At 32.6% G+C, this 22,509-nt stretch overlaps 1 protein-coding gene across 4 annotated transcripts in view; it reads left to right on the plus strand.

Annotated features, from left to right (window-relative positions):
- The window catches only part of LOC118187928 (lactadherin-like), an 80,985-nt gene that overhangs the window by 19,536 nt on the left and 38,940 nt on the right, over positions 1–22,509 (plus strand). For 3 of the 4 annotated variants that reach the window (XM_035358225.2, XM_035358224.2, XM_035358226.2), the window contains exon 2: positions 17,591–17,671. In XM_035358225.2, coding sequence (XP_035214116.1) covers positions 17,599–17,671 — 73 coding nt within the window. In that variant the 5' untranslated portion in view covers positions 17,591–17,598. The remainder of the gene's footprint in view (positions 1–17,590; positions 17,672–22,509) is intronic. The other variant, XM_035358228.2, reaches the window with a different exon arrangement.

Here is a 22,509-nt window from a genome sequence, read left to right on the forward strand (position 1 = left end):
CAAAGGTCCGTGGTTCGATTCCCAGCGAAGGCACTGCTAATTTTTTCATCTTGCCTGCTTCAAAAATATGTAATGTCTCTACAGTGGCACCCGAACTAAAAGGGTGGTGGATGGTTATTTCTCCCCACCCAGGATTTGGCGATTGGGTTCCCTAAAAACCCTTGTCACCCTTTAAAAGGGGAAGTATATAAGGTATTTCTCCCCGCCTTCTTAGCATGCCCTCGTGGTTTAGTGGTTCTGCACTCTGGAACGGTATTTTAAAGGTCCGTGGTTCGATTTCCGGCGAAGGCGTTGTTAATTTTTCATCTTGCCTACTTCCAACAAATACCTAATGTCTCTACAACCTAGCACGTGCTGTTCATGGAACCGAGATTGCAGATGAGCTATCATTTAATACTCTTATACGCACAATTTAATAGTGAACTCGTTTTCGAAATAATTATACCCATCTAATTGTTCCTTATTGTTATTTTATGTACTTCATGATTTTCCTCTTTATTATAATCCAGCTTAAAACATCTCTTCCTAACAAACTAGTTATAGATCACGAACTAAGAAATTTTTTGTAAGGAATTAAAGGCATTTCTCCCATAAATCCTTGTGATCTAGTTGTCAAAATATTAATTTGCAGCTAAAGAGTCACAGGTTTGACCAAAAACTTTAATGGTTGTATAGTGAGACTCAACGAAATGCGGTGAACAAAAAGTCATCCCCATCTTATTTAGCCTCGCCTTTTGTCCTGAGTCCCCTTGTAAGGGGGATGTAATGAATTAGAGGCATGCCTTCCAGTTATCATTGTCAGCAACTACATATGGAAATTAAAATGTCTTAAATTCGATTTCTGACCAGCGCACGGTTGAATTTTCAGGTTTCGGTTGTTAACGATTCGTAAATAGCTGTCGCACGATTACCAATATCTGTCTCATCTTCTTTTGCCAGCGGCTGAACGGACTGATTGCATGGGAATTTCTATCTCCGTATATTTAACATAAACATAAGCGGGTTTCTCTAAAAATGTTCTCTACAAAGGATAAAGGGATAGTTCAGAATTTCAAGATTCCAGTTGCCAAAAAAATCTAGTGACTTTACGTAATTATCAACTTTTATTCAAATCACTCAAAGTAAATCTACCATCGACCATAAACTGATATTAAACGGTAACTTAGCGTGGCTGTGAAGCTCACATGTATGAAGATTCAAGCTAAAAGTCAGCAGCTACGAAGATCGATATATATGAATACGAAATTATCTTTCTTTCCTTCTCTCTTAGTAAAAGTTCATCCCTATACACTAGATTTCAAATTTAAAAGCAACTAGTCAATTATTTATATTTTAAATAGCGGGAATTGCATTTTGCAATTCAATTTTTATGTGTAATTTTTCAAAAAGTATATAGATTTTCTTTTTTTGTGAAGACATGTCAGTAGCCGATTTACTAAAATAGCGAATCATTAATAGCTGTCTCATATTCGGTTTCTGGTTCGAATCCCGAGAACGGGCTGGCTGCATGGGCGTTTTCGTCATTTTCCCCATGTGAAACATGTCTGTCCCCTTAGGCAAATCGCTCTTGAGGCTTTGCCGTAATTACATAAACCAAACGTTTGAATGGGCTAACTGCATGAGGATTTTGATGTCTACATGTTTAATATAAATATCAACCAGTTTCCCTTAAAACATCCTTAACAAAGACATTCTTTATCTTAAACTGATAATTTTAGCTTGCATTGATATAATAAATGAACCAACTAAGCTACCTTTTTAAGATTTATCCTCAACTATCACTATAATTTTTCTTAAATTTGATGATCAGTTTCTTAAAGTTCTTTTCAAGTATTCCAAAAAAATATTATTTGTCGAATGTATTAAAACTTGAAAGACAGAACTAGACAGAAGAGAAGTTGTAAAAAAGTGGGGAACTTTACTTAGTAGATAAAAGTATTTGCTTAGTTGATAAAAGCATTAGCTTGTCTCGAGACTGAATTGAGACTATTCTCGAAATCAAGGTATCGTAAACATTGTAAACTAAAGTAGAACCTCTAAAAGGCCTGTTTCCTTTCTTAGTATTGTATAAGGTATTTCTCCCGCCTTCTTGGCATGCCTTCGTGGTGTGGTGGTCTGCACGCTGGGTGCGTATTCCAGAGGTACGCGATTCGATTCCCGGCGAAGGCGTTTGCTCATGTTTCCTTTCTCTTGCTCCAAAAATTATCTAATGTCTCTACAACAGTATGTATGTTATGACACGGCTTACTGTAATTTGAAAGTACGTTCCCTAAAATTCGTAAAAACCTTATATAGAGAGAATTTAGTGGTCATTGCATTATGGTCTTTTTCTCTCAGAAAGATGTTGATAGTTTCTTCTTAATTTCTTACGCATTCTAGAGGATTGCATGTTTCTGCAGTACTTGCTTCTAGGTTGAAATGCTAGATTCTGTCGAAAACAAAATTAGTTCGTTAAATCATTTAATAACATTAATTAAGATATAACGGTTAGTGACATAAACGATCAATAAATTAGGAACTGTAACTCAAGCAGAGTTTTATTTATTTATAATATAACTAAGACGTCAAAAATTATTTGTTTGTAATATACTTAAAAAGTTCAAACAAAGGATTTAGTCTCTGTTTAATAATTTTTGCGAAATGATATAACTTCTTGTTTCCGTGCGAGGCCTGGACTTTTGCAATTCTATTAGAATCTCGCAAAAAAGAGGATCGAAAGATGGTGAAAAGAATCAAAATCTTGATCCAGAACGAAAAACAAAACTTGTACCAAATTAAAGCATTATCCCTGCATATTCTTATTTGATTGCGTATTGGGGCTGAATATCATTCCGATGTGTGTAGAAACATTTATATGCTTTTCAGATTTTTTTTATGACTTGTTTTTGCAATATAATTTGATACTTAAAAAAAAAGCTTTTTTGTGGTAAATCTTTTTTTAACGATTTTATCATCTATAAAGTTTCCAACATAAATTAGTTTTTTTAATTTTGCGTGTTATAAGAAAGATTTAATTAGTCTAATCATGAACTAAAACTGAAAAGTTTGAATGTTGATCTTCGCTTTCATTGTCTTTTATTAGATTAAAAATGTTCACTTACTCTGGATTTAATTTCAGAAGTAAGTTTGCAATATTATTTTCTTGAAATCAGGTTTAATTTTACCAGCCAACCACTATTCGTGATTTTACGGATTACGATATGTTTACCTGTAAAAGCATCTACTGAGAATTTTAAAATTACAACTTTAAAACTCTGCTTAAATTACATTTTATATAAATTATTATTATAAGAGCTTCTTTAACAAAGAAGTATGATCCTTGGTTAATTTCAGGATCTAATTTAGTGTGATTGGAACACGAGCTTCTCTATCATCTATCATGCAATTCAACATCACCTTCTTTTCGAATTCTTATGGCATTTTTCACCTCATGTCGAACTTGTCAAAACTCCTCAACAGTTTTACGAGGTAATTGGCTTTTTAAACTCAACCACTTATTACATCCCTCTTAATGTCAGAATGAACGATAATCGTGGTCAAGCCCTCCCCACTTAAAGCGTAAGTCGGAGGTGGCGGTTTATGTGGGACATACGAGTAAATCCTTAGAAGCATCTTGACTGATAACTGAGAGATCAGAAATCAGGAAGAATTCTAAGATCAGATAAAAATATTATACGACTTGGAAGAGCAATTTGAAACGTGTACTTCTCTATAACTTTGATCTAAAGGACTGGTAATCATAAAATTTCCTACAGTGTATTAGCCTATGGCGTTTGATCTTTGAACATTATATCTAAGATGATTTAAGCAGAATCATCCGAGAAACGGTGTTATTGTTAGTTCTGCTTACGAAGGCTTCCCCCCTGTTTACTTCACTTGAAGTGGAACAAGTAAAACATACTAAGCTTTTAACTACAGTGTGCGTTTTATGTGCATGCACTTCATATATCTTTATACAAATCTATTAACATTTTATTAATGTTTAATTTTATGGAATCTTTCGTTTTTGTCCTTTTGTAATTCAACGGCATTACATTTTATTTTTCATTTTTTGACTTTCGGCAGTATTGCTTCCAACCATAATCTGTTTTTCTTTATTATATTGAGACTCATTGTTTCAAAATTTAGGAAAACATTTGTGCCTAATTTTAAACCTCCAAACTGATACACATTTGCTTTTCCATTCATTGGGATATCAGAAAAGTAGCACCTAAGGATTTTGTTGGTTGCTTTGCAGTTCTACTTCTTGATAAACATTGAAGATAAATCAATATCTTTTTTCATGAATTCTTACACTCTTATTTTACTATTCACGATCAGTTTTCAGATACTACACATTTCGCTTAGCTTTTAAGAAAGCAATTAGAAAGTTAATCTTTGCAAGTTTAGGTGTGTTTTGTTTCCAAATTTAAGTTTTTTTAAAAATACTTTTAACATTACATTTTCCTTGAAACCAAAATCCATTGATATTTTACATAACTTCTCGAGAGGAACTGAAACGAAAATGACCGCATAATCTTTTGAAACTTAGGCTACAATATCGTTACCAAATACTATATGATTATGTCACATATGAAAGAATTCTTGAACTACTAATCATCAAAATCAAATAGATCTTTCCGATTTATACCGAAACTCAAATCGTTTCCTTAATCTTTTTTTTTTTTTTTTTTTCATGTAATGTAGTGTGCATTTGCAATTATCATATTATAACCAATGACCTTCTCCAAATAAATTAAATGTCAGTCATAATTAAAAATTCCCGTAATGCACAAAAATATATTATTCCTTCAGCTTGCTAATTCATCATGCAAAACTTAGTTTTAAATTAACTATAAAACATGCACGAACTAATATGTACTAAATAAATGTTTGTATGTAGAAATAGCATCTCTCTTATGAAAATTCCTTTAAATGTATTTAATTAAAATTCCATCTGACCTTTAATACTGAACTTTATTGATTAACGCTTCATAATTTGTAGCCCAGAATAATGTTTATTTTCATAAAAATAATAAAATATTTTTACGTTAAATAAAGTATTGAATTACGACAAAGCACACTGGGACTATCACAGTTATAGTTATGTATGAATCTACTAATTTCTTCTTGGCTTCACAGGCTATTTTATCTAATTCTTAAACTGTATCAGATTGCTAGCTAATTAAATAAGACACAAACGCTGTGCTTTCAAAATTCAACTATAATAAGCTTATTCCTAAAATGTTATTCTAAAGAGTGTTACCGATACTCCTGCAAGATGCATAAGATTCATCTGCAGAAGTCAATTGTTGTTTTAAAATGCCTTCTTTTCTTTTATATTAGTTTAATTTGTATCTTTGGAAAAGAACAGGCGCTTAATTAAAATTGTAGCATTTTTACAAAATTAAAATGAATACTTTGCAAAATTAAAATTAGAGTTTGTAGAGTTATTAGGTTAGTAATGTGCAATGCCGTCGTCGGGACTCGAACCTGTACCTATCGCATACGCGCCGAGTATGCTAACCGTTACACCACAAAGGCGTGCAGAAAAGAGGGAGAAAATACCTTATAAGTTCTTAACTGAAGTAATATTTGTTGCTCATTTACATCAGAGTGACAGTAGCTGTTTACTTTGTAAAGGTTTTATCTCTGTTTATTTTAAGATTGTAAGTCCAAAGTTGCTACAGCTGTGGGACAAATTATGGAATCCTTCAAATAACAGATTATTTTTCCTCTTGAGAAATTTCGTATGGAACCTAGCAACAGCGCGCGATGATTTTATCGTTTGTTACATGATGGAAAGTTGTCAATTTACGAAAATTCACCTCCTTCGATAGCATCAAATGTACGAAACTTCTTAAGTAAATTATTACTATGTCTTGCAAGTAGGACAGAAAATTAAAAAGTATGTAAAGGACCCTTTCATGTAACTCAAATAAAATTTAACAGAAGTGCTCTACTCATGCTCACAGGCAGCCAACATTTATGGCTTAAATCAAAAGTTGTGAATTTCATTTAACTAAGTAATTGTGAGTTAAACCAACGGCATCAGAGATCGAGAAACTCGCAAGTTAGTTCTGATTTAAAGTTGGCGTAACACACCTAATAAACTGAGGGATTAGCCATGGGAAACCCCTCAGTCCCATCCTGGCTGATATCTACATGCATTATTATGAATCAAAATTGTTTGAAACTTTAAACTTCCCGCTATGGTTCCGCTACGTAGACGATACTTTTACCCTGTTTGAAGGTAATAAAGATGATTTAACTAAAGTTCTTTCAACAATGAATTCTATTGATACTGCTACTCAGTTCACTTTTGAACTTGAGACTTGCAATTCTTTTCCGTTTCTCGACATTCTGGTCACACGTAACACATCCAACTTCAGTACTACGGTTGACCGTAAACCTTCATCGATTTGCCTTCCACCACACTTTAAATCATGTCATCCGACTAAACAAAAGTTAGCTTCATTTTATTCCTATGTTTTCCGTGCTCTTCAAGTTTGCTCCTCCAAACTATCCCTTGACGAAGAACTAAGTTATTTAAAAGCAATAGCTATTGACAGAGGCTTTTCACCCAACATTATTAATTAAGCAGTTAAAAAATTCTCATCTCAACACACTAAAAGGCACACTCTTGTTTCAGGAGATTATAAAAATTATGTTGCTATTCCCTTCTTTCCATCAATTAGCTATAAAGTTGCACATATTTTGCAGAAATTTAACTTTCGGGTCGTTTGTTCTCCCATCAATAAAATTCCGAGTTCCATACTCAAGGACCCCATTCCGGATATGAATTCCTGGGGTATTTATAGGATTTCTTGCCAGTGTGGTTTAATTTACATTGGCCAAACTAAGAGAGCCTTAAAATTTCGCGTCAAGGAACGTGAGGCATATGTTAGAAAAAAGGGAACACAGAAGTCTTCTGTTGCCCAACATTGTTGGTCCGAAAATCACACTTTCAATTTTTCTGCTGCCAAAATTATTCAAAAAACATCTTCCATTACAGAACTGGATTTTCTAGAGGCATTTCACATTCAAAATAATCTTTGTTCTAATTCCAATCCATCTTTGCTTTCGGCCTTTAAAGAAATTATGTTTTAGTTCTGGTTTCATCAACAGATGGCGCCACTAGCTTAGTTTCTGTCCAGGCTTTCTTATCTTATCTGATCATTATATCCTATCTCGTTCATTTGCGCTTTTGCAGCTGAGGATGGTGGTTCGGTAAAACCATCGAAACTAGTCCTGTGAAAATTTGAAAATATAACGCTGATTTTTGTTGTTTTACTTCTGAATTAGTATTTGCTCTGCATGTTATTGTGTCTTAATAAAAAAACTGGTTAGTACTAAATGAAATATTATAAGTTGAACAAGTATATTGCTATTTCAGTACGTTCAATATGTGCATAATTATTTCTTCGGGTTGTTCACTTCTGTATTTTCTCTGCCCGGCTTCTGAAAATTGGTTTCCATGACATAGCAGCAGAAAAGCTGAGAAATTGGAAAAAGTGAGCGTCGAATACATTTCGAATGTAAAAAAGTTCTATTCTATAGATTGTGGCATTAAAATATTTTTCTTTGGAGGCCTGATGTAGGACATTTTCGCAATCTGAAACAAATAACCCTATTACATAGGTTAAAATTCGGAAATTTATATAGACAGAAATATGAAAGAAAGAAATATCCAAAGAACCGCGAAATTGTTTTGAACATGAATATACCATGCTATTTTATTTTGACCAGTGAAATCCAAGTTAAATCCAAATGATAGTTAAAAGTTAGATCCAAGATTAGGTGTGTAAAAATTGACTACTCGTTCGATGCAATATGGATCATAAATTAGACACTCTGTAAAATCTAAAACTTTTATAACTTTACATTTTGAAACATAATGGCTGACAATACAGGATTTACAGCACAGGGTAAAATATCCACTCAATACAAGAATGTTAGCGTCGTGTAAATGTTTAGAAACTAAAATATTTTCATACTTTTTAATTGAACTTGACAATCGGAAAATTTACGAAAGACTTACCTTGACATTTCTAAGGACTATAAGAAATGTTGTAGACGGTGCGACACCCCTTTTTTTGTAAAGAATCTGAAAAGTTTCAGTTTTGGTTGATATTAAGTAGGATATGGTCTGAGAGAAATGTAGAAAGAGAAAGTTTAAAGAAATGAATACGAATCATGTAAAAATTTTACAAATTTTGTTAATAATGTATTATGTTTCATAAAAAATTATAAAAGATAAAGTAGATTATTCATTTATGTAGTCAACAACAAGAATTACCGATGCCTAATGAAATTATGAAACATATTTACATCGTTTTGTAGTACAATCCAGTGGCAAACTTTATAGAAATTTATGAAGTCATATACGTCGTAAAAAACCTTGGATTTTATTTTAGATTCGACTTCAAACAAGTCGAATGACATAATTTCCATCTGCGTACTATATTTACCACAATATTTAAAATGAGTCTTGAAAAAACAGTTGAACCTTCGATTCGATTCAGTGTTACAAAAATAATAAAGCAAAGTCTTGACGACTTATTGCAAAATGAAATTGGAATGTAGAGTTTTCGAAAGAATTGCTTGGTGTATTAATAGAGAGATAATCTAGTTTATTAAAATGTGATGAAGTTATAAATATGCAAAGCACTATGCAAGAATTAGAATCGAAAGTAAAATATTTTATGGAATGCAACGAAGCTGTTATTAGTTATGAATCAAAAATCCACTTAAAATCGAAACATCTCCGCAGTTTTTATGAAATCAAAACTAATTACAACGCTTAATTACTCCGTATTACTTTAGAAACCTTTCATGGAAATTTATGCATATTTAATGAATTTTAGGTCCAAGTAATCTTAAAAAAAAAAAAAAGAGAGAGATTCTTCTATCAGGTAGAGATGGATGTAAATGAGCTTAGATCTTTCGTACACCTAAAGGACAATTTATAAGATTTATCAAACGTTTATATCCTTTTCAAATTTAATCTGAACTTTATTGACTTTTCAATGAAGTTGTATACATTTATTGTAATTTCCTATTTTACTGATATCAGATTTTTGTGTTTTCATTTTTAATAATGATAGCTAGTTTATTACGTGTATTTCAATTTAGTAATAATTTAATTATTTCATTGTATCAGAAATTACTTAGTGACTATTAGTTCAACTTTATTAATATCGATATCAATGCTATCTATTAGTTTATTATTATACAAAAGATATTAATGATTTCTTAATAGTGAAAACAATGTTAAATGATTATTCTTTGATTGTTGCGACGTAAACTTGTATATATTCTGTAAGGTATTTTACGTTAATTAATCAATTATTATGATTTAAACTTTTACTATGACTTCTTCCTTCCACATTTCTCACCAGAATGCCAATTAATTATTTTGTGTATTTCAGCTGAGTATTTTGAATGTTTAGATTAGAGCTTCTGGTAGCCGCCTCTTGCCGTTACCTACCATTTCCAGCTCCGGCAGGGGTATTGAAATAAGCTTCTAGATACAGCAGAATAGTAGTATTCTTTTATAAGAGTATAGATGAAGGGTATTTCGGAGAAAGTTGTAAAGGGCACTATGCCGCTATTTACAAAGCCGCAATGGCTCTTTACAAGCCGTTCTTTATGCCGCAAAGAATGTAAAATGTTCCAATTTTGAGAGAGAATAGAGAGAGAAAGCTTAAAGAAGTTAATGTGATTCATGTAAAGATTTATACATACTTTGTAAATAATATATTATGTTTCATAAAAAGGTAATCGAACTTCTTGCTATTTTTACCTTCTTAGGAAGCAGCTTTGCAACTGGAGGAGGGGTCGGGGGTTAGAGATGCTGTGAGTGAGGAGGAAGATGACGGATGCTTGTTTGCGAAATAAGGTGTCTAATTTTTCACCCTCCTTTTAGCCGTCCTGCTGTGACAGGTCGGTTTTTATTCGATCCATGGAGCATCGCTTTCGTCGATGACATAGATTGCAGGTATTCGAAAAGAGGGGAGGTGACTTTCTAGAGTATTTTCCCGTCGGAGCTGGAAAATCTTGCCTCAGGTGTCACTCTGTCGGTGAATGATAAAGTGTTTTTGAAGTTGGCAACGCCCGTGAAGGATACGATGCTCACCTCATCCGATCCTGATACTTTCCTTGTCCTTAGCCAAGTGGAATGATTTAAGGGGAATGTGCTGTCAGTTGCAATGCATCAGAAACCAAATGGAATTTCGAGAAAGAAAAATGATATCGTTCTCTGCGTGACTGAGCGAACAGCTTTCCTTAATATTATATATATATATAATATTCCTTAATAATATCCTATAATATTTCTAGTTTTGAAACTTTCGGCTTAAGAAACTCTGTTTCCCTTTCCCACAAACAATTTTGTACTCGTTTGTTCTATCATATTTTTATTTTATTACTTTCCTTTAATTTATTACATTTTGCTATCTGTATTGAGGCTATATTATATCTTCTTTGCAGATTCTGAAAGTGGAAACTAATTACGTTCCTTGTTTTGGAAATTTGATATATTATTTTGTAATTAAATGAAAAATTTTCGTCATAACACTAAATTTTTCTGGTGAACTCAATTAATGTTCCTTAGAAGGCTTCAGTTCGCTTATGAAAGGATGTGCACTATAAATTAGGAGTGCTATTACTATTGTCTACTAAAATGAAATTAGTTTTGGTATCTGAATATCTATGTACACTTATGGTTCCTGTATTTATCTATATTCATGTGTATCTTTGTTAATAACCTGGCGATAAAGAAACCTTTCTAAATCATTGACTGTTCCCTGTAATAAGGGAGTTTACTTATATTTCATCATATTAGGGCCTCTTTCATTCAAACAGTTGCAGTCTGACAATAAAAAGGCTTGAAAGAAGCGCATTTTCTTTACTGTACATTACGTATATCGCTTATTAATATTCTTTAGAACCAAAAGAAATTAATGATGAATTTTTTGCCTTATAACCCCAAATTAGCATACTACAGATATACGGTGTACAAAAGGATATTTTACAAAGGGAAAAATAACATACATATAGAAGGGTGCTTAGAAACGATAGCTCAGTAAATGTCTCTTAAGCGCTTAATCATAGATTTCTTATGAAAAATTTCATCGTAAATAGTCAACTAGAGAAGACTTTTAATCTGAGGATTAAAATAAACTATTTTAATTAGAGGATAAAATATAAAAGTATATAAAATTTAAAATTTTATTATGGGATCTTTCAGAAGAAATTTCCAGTTAGTATGTTGTTCCTTAGGCAATTGAAATATTTTAGAAAAGGAAACAGTCCGTTATTTGAAAATATCAATCTTAAAAAAATAAAAATTATATCATTTGAATCATTTTATCTGATGGAAATGTATCGATTTTCCGAGATACATAAAATTAAATTTCTTTCAGCACAAAATTTCAAATTTGAGAATTTCTACGAATAATAATTTAAAACCAGTGCTTCTAAATTTGTATCTTTTTAAAATTAGAGGTGCCTTTCAAACATCCGCATTTGAAAATTTAAACTTTCTTGTATATATTTCTCTCCAATACTAATTAATGACTCGTCAAATAATTTTGATTGCTTAAGAATTGATCGTTCTTTTGTTCGACTGGTATAGAAATTTGAGTTTCATATATTTCTTGTAAAACTCATCACTTAACAACTGTCATAGTCTGAAAGTCCTACCTTATTTGGTTTATTTCTTACACTGAGACTATTAGTTTACGACCAATGATTCAAGAAACATTTAGTCGTTGAAACTCTTAAAAATACCCAGTAAACATATATGTACATGTGTTGTGTTTACGATATAGAATAAATTCTCCCCCCCTCCAATGGCAGTCATTTAACTGACTTAGGCTTGGCCGCTACTAAGGTCGAAAATGGTGGCCAATCTATTGTGGAAGCACCTAACAGGTGGGTCATCGTTACCTTCTGTGAAGGAAGGGGCAATAACAGTCATGCTTTCTCCGACATTCGAACCTGGCTCTTCGGTATCACAAAAGCCTCACCTAATCATTATACAGAATATATTTTAAACGTGACCATAATGCAAATAAAATAAGAGAATAAAAGTCTGCAATGAAAGTAATTAAAGTATTAAAAATTTAAACATGAGCACTAAAGAAAAAAGATACAAATTTAGCGGTCTGAATATGCATTCAGTTCAGTAAAATCTAGTTTAATATAAAAATAAAGTAGCATTATGCTCAAATGATTCAAAAACAATTTAATTCAATCAAAGCATTATCCAGGTTCCTTAATAAAAGAGAAACAGTTAAACTTTATATATTCCCTGTAATAAAATAGATAACTTAGAGACATAAAATAGTGACAACATAGGCAATTAGAGAACAAGTCCCGAGTTAACATAAGCCACACTAATGGAAAATTAAAATTTATCCAGATCGGGGCATTCTCCTAGTTGAGTTAGAAATTTTAATTTTGTAAGATTTTATGTTAGATAAACAGTTTTTATAAGCTGAACCTTTACTATAACTACTTCGCTTCGTAATCCTCACCAGAATGCGAAAAGTTATTGCGTATTTAAGCCGAGGGCTTGAATATTTAGAGCTTCTGACAACCTCCACTTGCTGTTATTTACTATCATCAGCTCTGCTTTAAGTTTGCTTCCGGCTTTAACATTTTGATAGCCGACGTTTAAAATTATCTTTGGCCAGCTTAAGTAGTCTTTTGTGTGTTTAGTCACCAGACTACGTTTAACTACATTTTAAATTTAATTTTATCTTATGTTAAGATATGTTAATTTTATCTTATGTTAACATTAACAATTTTCATAATGCTCCAAAACACCGAACCTACTGAGCCGAAACCATGAACTTCGAACTGAAAGATCTGAGCTCAGTACAGTTTTACGTACTGACATCCCTACATAACAAGTGTGTGTGTGTGTGTGTGTGATTATGGCAAAGCCTCGAGGGCTGTCTGCCTAAGGGGAGGGATGCCTTCGTGGAGGACTTTCTAAGGGAAACTGGCTCGTATACACATTACACATGGGGAAAACCACTAAAACGCCCATGCAGCCAGCCCGTTCGGGGGATTCGAACCTCGGACCGAACTACCAGTGTTCAGCGACTTTACCGCTCGGCCGCTGGTGGGCCCCCCTACATAACAAGAATCAGATGTCCAGTATATTAGTAAAATCAAATCACATGTTTATCCATTTAACATAAAAATGCAAAATTTTCGGTGCAATGATCTCCAAAATATTAACTTTACTGTTTTCACTTACTCCAATATTTTAATGAATATACTAAACAGTTTGCATTATTTATGTAACTTTGTATGTATATAACTTTATATGTAATTTTATGTTATTTCCTTCTTATGTTTAAATGTAACAACTCCGATGTATAATTCCAGTATTACTTAGAAATAGCATATAGTCAGTTCAAGTTTTGCCTATTCTTGCTGTTTAGTGTATTGGGGCAATATCTGTTCGATTCTGTAGTGAAGTGCCTGGTGCCCCATGGACTTTTACCTGTTTACCTTATGTTAAGATCTGTGGGTATGTGAGGAGAGGGGCGGTTCAGAGCATTACGTATTCACATGCACCATAATAACAAGTCTGCACCTGAGAAAACCAAGATTAGAACAAGATTTGAATCCGTACCTCAGATGCGCAATCAATAACAGTCAGGTAAGGAAGCGCATACCCTCCCCCCCCAAAAAAAAACGGGTATCCTGGCGTCAAGGGAAGCTGTTTAACACAGAATGATCCCACTCAAACCAATATGGAAAGGAAAACTCCAAATAATTATTGTTTGAAATTTTAGCTGAAAGTGGTCACAGCAAATAATCAAAACACTTCAAATCACGTGCAGTCTCCATTCAAATAGCATGAAGCACCTAAATACAAAAGCAAGTCAACAAAACAATATGAGTAAATCATAAATGTTCTAAAATATTTCAGCAATTGCTAAAGTGTGTAGTACAACCTACTGAGCAAACTAAAAATCTCGTATTAATAGCTCCATCTGTTAAAATACATAACTGGCTGATTCAAAGCTTAACTTTAGCATAAATGCTATTACAAATTAAAGAAGAACTAAGTATATTATAGGTTGCATTTTCAAGCAACGGATGGCCAGATGTGATGAACAGGCAATCAAGTCGTACGCAATTAAATAGCTCACCAGCCCAAGTCCGGACATAAGACGGAACAACCTATAACATCGCCAGCGATGGCAGGGTTTAAGATGTCAGTTGCACTAGCCAAAAATAGCACTCGATACCAGAACGGCACCGTCGGCCCCAGAAAGACATTGTTAATCTGGATAACTAGTTTAAGGGGTCTTTACCTATACTTAGGGTAAATGATAGAACTTTACCTAACATAACCTTATGTTAGGTTAAATACTCAGAGGTAGCTGAGCTTTGTCTGTCGCAAAAGCAGCGCCTTTCTGTTTATTTAAGGGTTCGTAGCTATCTCGAGACCTAAGGCTTGCATTATAAAGCAGTATGATATTCGAACAACAGCGGTATGATTTGAAACAGCGGAATGATATTTGACTAGTTCTTGAGAACCTAACCTAACTTCGAACCGAAAATTCTGCACGGAAAATTTTGGATTGTTATGTTAAATGGATAAACATATGGGATTTGATTTTACTAATATAATAAGTTAAACACCCGCAGGTAGCAGAGGTTTGTCTGTTGCATAAGCAGTGCCTTTCTTTTCATTTAAGAATAAAATAAAAATGATTACTTTAACCATCTTGGTTATTTGTTTCAGACTAACGCGATAACTCGCTTCTGGACTACTAGGAAGGACATTAACAAAACTTCTCGTAGATACAGCAGAATTCTACAAATTCATTTAGTAAAACTGCTCGCGACATCAACGCATGAGCCAATTTCAAGGTGTCACGAATTGGTAGTCACGTAGTGATGAAAATATGTTGGCAACTATTATTTACAGTTGTAAGATGTAAAAAAACTGCGTGTTGTACAATGCAGCGATGAATGACACCCTCATAATTTAGGTGTTAAACAGTTGTGGGTGACAACCTGGCTGTGCCAATTTTGAACGTTAATTAAATGGAAATGTTAGTTCTTACTGGGGCTGAAGTGATTATTGCAAATAGAATTTAGGACTTTGACTATCTACTCTTTCTTTTAGCAAGTGCTGTTAGATGAGCTTAGAGCGACCGATATTAAAAAAAAGCATTCATAATGGAAAGCTTTATTTCATATTTGGTTAACAGGCATGAGCAAGATTTACCGCATTTCAGATAGGAAATTGTACTAGGTTTTAAAATTAAAACCAAACGTTTTAATAACTTGAGTTTTTTTGAGAGATTCATGATATTTCTGGATACATGGCAGCACCTTTTCTTTTAATTTTCCTCCCTTTTGTTTAAGTTAAAAGAGCAATTTTACAACAAATGTGACTAGCCGTTTGGAAGAATTTTCTTTGATGTAATGCGTCATTTACAATTTTCAGAGGCTAACTGGCCTTTGCTTATTGTTGCAAGGGCTGATCACAGGACAACTATCATTATTATAGCTATATTGTCACTTTATAACTATACATTACTAAGCATACAAAAAAGAATAAATGCAAAGCGAAAAGCAGTTCCCCCCCCTCGATTTTTTAGTTTTTGATTTTTTTAAATTTTGCATGTTTATTCCGAATTAAATATGGGATGAATTTTAAACGTATTGTTTATTTGCATTTATCTTGCATATTACGACAGTACAGCTAAACATTGATTTGGCTAGGCGGATCGGAGCTAGGGCTTCAAATCAGATCAAATTTAAATGCTTCCTGTTTTTAGCAATGCTTTAGCTCCTAGTCAATCAAATAAGTCAATCTGTATTGCCTGCGCCATTAGTAGCCAAGTAGATGAGAGTGTTGATCATTGATTTGATTTTTCGATTGAAAATCTCTTGCGAAAGCATTTCTCCTGCTAGACAAATAGCTTTTGCATGTTTTGCCATCAACAAACAAGCAAGCAAAGGTAAGATGCAATATATAAGAAGAGAGTATGCGCTCTTTTATGGCTTTAAATTTTGATGCTAAACGCATATTTTCAATCACATAGTTTCTTAAACTAAGGTATAGAAGAAAAAAGGGGGTTGGAGGCACAGAACATTTATTACTTAAAATGCAAAAATAAAGAAAAATATGTCTGAAAATGTTAATAAACAATAAATAAGAAATATATTTTTTTATAATATTCTCGCTTAAGTAAAATCTCAGTTTGTTTAATATATAAGGTATTTCTCCCGCCTTCCTAGCGTGACTTCGTGGTGTGGTGGTCTGCACACTGGGCCGGTATTCCAGAGCTCCGTGGTTCGATTCCCGGCGAAGGCGTTGCTTATTTTTCATTTTACCTGCTCCCAAAAATACCTAATGTCTCTGCAGGGGCGCACGAACTAAAAGGGTGTTGGATGATGATTCTCCACACCCAGGATTTGGTGATAGGGTCCCCTAGAAACCCCAATCGCCCTTTAAAAGGGAGAGTATATAAAGTATTTCTCCCGCCTTCCTAGCCTGCCTTCGTGGTGTTGTGGTCTGTACACTGGGTCGGCATTCCAGAGGTCCGTGGTTCGATTCCCGGCAAAGCCATTGCTAATTTTCTATCTTGCCTGCTTTCAAAAAATTCCTAGTGTCTCTACAAATACTTTAAAAAAATTACAAACTATATGATACATACGTTTCCTGGAAGATTATGCGGAGATATCCCAGAAGAAGTTTTCTGAGTTAGGTCCTTTTTTAGTGTTTGGCTGTTGTATTTAGTGTTTGATGGTTAGAATTAAAGTCGCTTCGTTTAATTTCAAGAATTGTGAGAAAAAATTTAAATATGGTTTATGAAACAAACGCTACACATTTTTAAGATGAATGGTTATATATTGGATAAACAATTGCAACTGTGTTAGTCCAGCGTTTTTTAGAAGAAACGCAGAGTATGTTTTTGAGTTTTGTGCATAAAGTTACAGAATGCTTTAATTCTTTAAAGCACGAATATTTGGAAAAAAAAAAAAAAAAAAAAAAAAAAAAAAAAAAAAAAAAAAATGGAAACTTTCTGTATGTGGATACTACTTGTATTAAATTAGATTTTATTTTTTAAAAACCTCTCATCACTTGAAGTGTCGACACATGTTTTGTAAGAATTTGCACCTCTTGCGAAGAAAATTTGAATTTGAAAGTCTTAGATAGATATGCCAGGAACCAACATGTAATCAACCATTCTGAATACCTCATATAACAAAGGAAGATGTGCAAACACATGATATAGAAGTAATTTAATATTTTTCGTTAATTTAATTTTTCATTCTTAATATTTCAAAGCAATATTACACTCTTTTTATTTTCCGTTTTCTTTTATATTATGTTCTAATTATTGAATTCATCTAAGTAACTCATCTTTACTATTGTACATGTAAAAATAAGAATAAACAGAGCTATCACTTGAGCATATTTTAATTCAGGTCTTCCGTTCTACTGGAGGAAAGTTCATCTTTGCATGCCTGATCTTTCATCTTTTTAATCTTTAAAAATTTGCATTATAGTGGAATTTTTTTTATTATGTTAAAAAGGGTTCTTTGTCATTTTCATTTGCAGGTGCTGAGATGTTGGTAGAAATGCTTTGGATTCTCCTTCAGTGCTGTTCTTTGGGAGGGATGCTCGTCGGCTCTGTAAGAGGTGCATGCATTTCGTTCCTCTAATACGAATTGTTTTATTTTTTTTCATTATGCTCACAGAAAAGTATCGACATTTTTCTAAATTTTTTTAAAATTCTAAATTTTTATGATTAAAATCAATATTATAACTAGCTTTTTTAAGCTTGCATCCAGCGTTCTAGCTTAAAAATGCTTTTACGGTGTGTTTGTACATTGGTATTTTTACATACTTCGCAGAAGAAATAAAATGATCAGTTTAAGGTTCAATGAAGGGTAAATTTGTATCTTCATTTTCCGTACATATTTTCCGTACATATCGCAACTTTTTCCCTAAAAAAATCCCGCAAAGCACTAGTTGTTAGAAGCTAGCTTTCGATTTCTTTGCCTTGATTAATTAACAAGAAAAGTCAGAATTAGTGAAAACTAAAACAAAGCAAAGGAAGAACTGAAGCATATGAAAAGATATCACACGAATATTGATTTGGACATGTTGATAAAATAAGAAGGAATATAGAGGAAAAACTGATAGATTAGAAACATTATCACCATCTGATTACATTGCCAGGAATAATCGTACGCCCTTTATTTCTGGAAATGCAGTTGTGGAACTAGCAGCAGAACCAGGTTATCTGTGTGTTTTGAAACTAATATTCTGGAAAAAACCCAGCTATATTGCTCTGTAATTTAACACATAAAATAGATTAAATTCTGAATTTTCTTAAGAATTTCAACTGAGGAAAGTGTTTGTACAGTATCATTTAAATTTCTAACACGTTATTTTATGTTTATATACTTTTCTATCAGTCTCGTTTCTATTTCTCTGCTGGAATGTAAATTTCTATCTCGCATGGTATTCAAATGAGATAGAAAGTACAGACTATTTAAAGGAAGGTTTTGAAGAGTAAAATCAGAGCTTGTTTTGTCTGCTTGAAGGCTACCTTGTTAACTTTGATTCTCTCGATCAGTATCCTGTGGTACTGAGTTATTCTTACTATTAGGCTTGTTTACACCGATTTCGGTCAGAGCCAGCCTGGACGCTAGTTACACTGTAAAATCTTTAAGCTATACTTAATTTCATTAGTTTTAGTTCATCCATTATTGATTTAAGCCAAAGCTATAGGATTCTATAAGCACGGGTTGGTGCCGACTATTTAACTTTCTTTATGTTAAATAAAGGATACTAAACTAAGCCCTTTCCTTGCCTCTGTGGTGCAAGACATACTAAAAATTTACCAATTGTCTTTTTGAGTTCCGATCTAATTTTATGCTGCTTAAGAAGACCAGACTCTATATGTTGAAGACAGTAATGACAATTAGGGAGATTATTACTTCTGCTAAAACTATATATACGTACCTGATGAATAAATAAAGGCCATTTACATGTCATCTATGAATTCTATTCAAATTATTAAACATGGACATTCAAGTTCAGAAGACTATTGGTAGATGTATAGAATATTTCAACGTTGCCTTTCACTGCAATATTAACCACTATTGGCAAACATGAGATAATCCACTTCGAATTCGGATGCAGATACCGTATTATTTGAAAATGTCAGTCACCTTTCTCATGTATACAGAATTTTCTGAAATATAGAACAATGTTTTTAAAAATGTTTTTAAATGCTAAATATGCCATAGATCCAATATTTAGCACTGCAGACTACCTGAAAAATGAATATAAAATTTTTTAATTTGTTGGAAATCTTTTACGAAATTGTTCCCCTGGAATCTTAATAGTAGCATAAAAATTATTCTCCTTTCTTTTTCAAATATATAACATCAGGAATGGAATTCAAATTAGCACTCAGTTCATACTATTTAATATTGTAAGTTTATATGCGCTTTGAATTTTAGAACGAGAGTTTCTGGCAAACGCGTCGCGCTATTAGAACTCTTTGCCATCTCTAGCTGAAAAGTGATTATTTCGGCTTTTGCATTCTCTCGCTAGCCGATACTTTAAGCTTACGCGCCGGTAAATTAATTCAGACAGCTTATAGCTTATTTCATTGAATGCGTAGTCTTAGACTACATTACCCACTTTTCAAATGAATTGATTGCTATTGCTCAATTTACATCACCACAAGTTCCCGTTAGTCTGTAGCGCAAGTCGTGCCTTTTATATTTTAAGTTCAGGATTCAATAAAAAAATATTTAAACCTTCTCAAGATTTTATCATAATATTACAGACGTAGCAATAACTCGCTAACTTGTTTAGTAAAGTCTATAGGACTCTCTAAGGTTGCTATTAATCTGTAACTTCACCTAAGATTAATAGCAACCTTAGAGTTCACTAAAATTTTATAGTTAAACTCATAAGACAAAATTATTAACAGAAAAATAAATGCAATAACAAATATCTGAAACCTTTCTAAGCAGAGATTTATATTTTAAAGTTTTTATTGCGTAAATCTATTAATATATTCCAAATTTCCTGCTGTATTTATGCACGTAAATATATGTATTTTAAAACAAACTGAATTATTTCTATTGACAAAATTTTCTAGAAACAATCACAAATGATCATTATTGAAGCAATAACATAAAAGTTGCTCGTGTTTATTTACTGAAACTCTATTCAAGCTACCCAGAAATATCAGAGCATTAATAAAAGATATCATGTAATTAAATCAGAGGTTTCACAATAAACAAATATACTAAACAATACAGCCTGATGTTGTTTAGTATACTTGTACGGGTCCATTTTCCGTATGGTAACTTTGTAGGAATAAACTCTTCCGAAGTTAAATAGAATACAGTCCTTGCCTTTTTTAGAGATTTCATGATAAAGTACCATACAGAAAACAGTATGATAGCAAATATAGCAAATTCTTTTCTGATATGTTTAATTAATTCATATGAAAATGCAAAATAAGTATCATAGCGTTTATTTGAACGTAATAACCGCATGTAAAAATATTGTAATTTGTTCAATTACTTCTCATTTCTCCATTTATACTTAAATTTTGCTTTTAACGGCATGTTAAAATTAAAATAAAAAACAGTAAGTTTTAAATGCTTTTATTTCATAAAAAAGTTTTGCATAAATGTTGTGACAAAAAATTCTCTATATTCGGATATACTTCCTTTTTTCGTTAGAACGAAAGAAAGGAAGATAACAGAACTTCAACTTTAAAGCAGTGTAAAATATTTTCAGAACTGCTGCAGATTCATTTCGCATTATGAAGATAATAATAATCTCAATAAATTCGTCACATTAGATTTTCTCTGACGAATTCTGTAAATCAGTGGTCTCAAACTAGCGGCCCCCGAAGCAATTTGATGCGGACCCCAATATGTTTCAGTTATGGTTTTGCTTTAATACACTGCTTATATAACATAAATTCATTGTGCAGTTGATTGCAATGTAGAGTTTATTAAGGATACAGAAAAGCATCAGGAAACATTTCAGCAATCAATACATTTCAATTAAGTTCGAAGCTAGCCCTGGCACATAGGTAAAAGTATATATATAACGCATATAACAAGTGTTTTGAGAGACCTGCAAAAGAAGCCAAGAAAAAAAAAATGATACTAAATCATAGCATCTCAAGAAGTAATAGTTTAAAATATAAATATAAATAATATTAGAGACATATAGATTGTATTTATATGCGCGATTGCTGTTGAAAGAAACAGAAAGAATAGATTTACGATGTTATTTAAATGAAAAAAGTTATAGATTTTGTATGCTTGCATGCCAAACTGCATGACTGGGCTAAGGTGGGAGTCAGTACAATCAATAAATTTATTCTTCAAACCGACAATTGGCAGAACATTTATATTCTGGTGTGTGCGTTTATTTTTTTTTTCGTAATGAGCTGGTACTGTAACTTTCTATTTTGGTACGATTTTGAGTCAGTCACTAGCTGGTAACTTTATATGTACAAGTAACGCAATTCATATTGCTAAGATGATGGAGACTAACATACAACCTATAAAACCTTTATTTATGCTTGTCGTAAGATCCACGTTACATCAATGCCAGTCATTTCAAATTGGGTGAAATGTTTGGGTCTTGCTTTCATATGAAATTCATCTTATTGCATTAAAGCTGTAAATAAAATTATAATTATGATTTTAATTAGTAGATTGAACTGGAAGCCATGTCTTTAACAAGGGTAAGAGAAAAGCAACAAAAGATGGAAGCATTTATCAAGATAAACTGAAATTGTGTACTTTTGTGATATTATGCCCAATAAAACTGTATGTTTTATTTATAATAAAGGAATATAAATTTCAAAAGAATACAATTTACGTCGCCATAACGGAACGAATTATAACGAAAAATTTGAAATGTTGGAAGATCCCATTAAATGAAGCTTATTTCGTATCAAATAAGAAAACAGCTTACAGTTAATTAAATGGTATTCATTTGAAAGGCGCATTAAGAGATGAATGATTGTGCTCAACATCTATTCTCAGCCATATTTTTGTATTTCACTTTAAGAGAACAAATGAACGGATTTATAATTTACTTACGATGATCTTTTGCTACTGTTATTATAGATAAGGTTATTTTTCCTTTCCTTGGAAGCAAATATTATAGCATAACAGCGGAATCGTTTTGAAAACTTTAAAAAGGTCAAAATAACAAAATTAGCAGCATATGACAATAATATGGCTCAAAACATTCGTAGCCAAATTTTTTTAAGATTCCATTCTAGTACCAGAAAAGTAGTATTTTCTTAATTACCTTTAACATCTCCCTATTATGCATTGCTCTGTGAAACAGTAGCACCAAGAAAGAGTTGTCACATCGATACGAGATTCGGTCAGATGGGTTGCTTATGACTCAAAAAGCAAGTGACTACAAGCTCAGCTGTATTTGATAATAGGATGCTCTCTCAATGAAGGTTA

Source organism: Stegodyphus dumicola, chromosome 6 (genome assembly GCF_044657685.1).
Source record: "Stegodyphus dumicola isolate Sdum_Otavi_A_Nest chromosome 6, ASM4465768v1".
In the NCBI taxonomy this organism is placed as follows: domain Eukaryota; kingdom Metazoa; phylum Arthropoda; class Arachnida; order Araneae; family Eresidae; genus Stegodyphus; species Stegodyphus dumicola.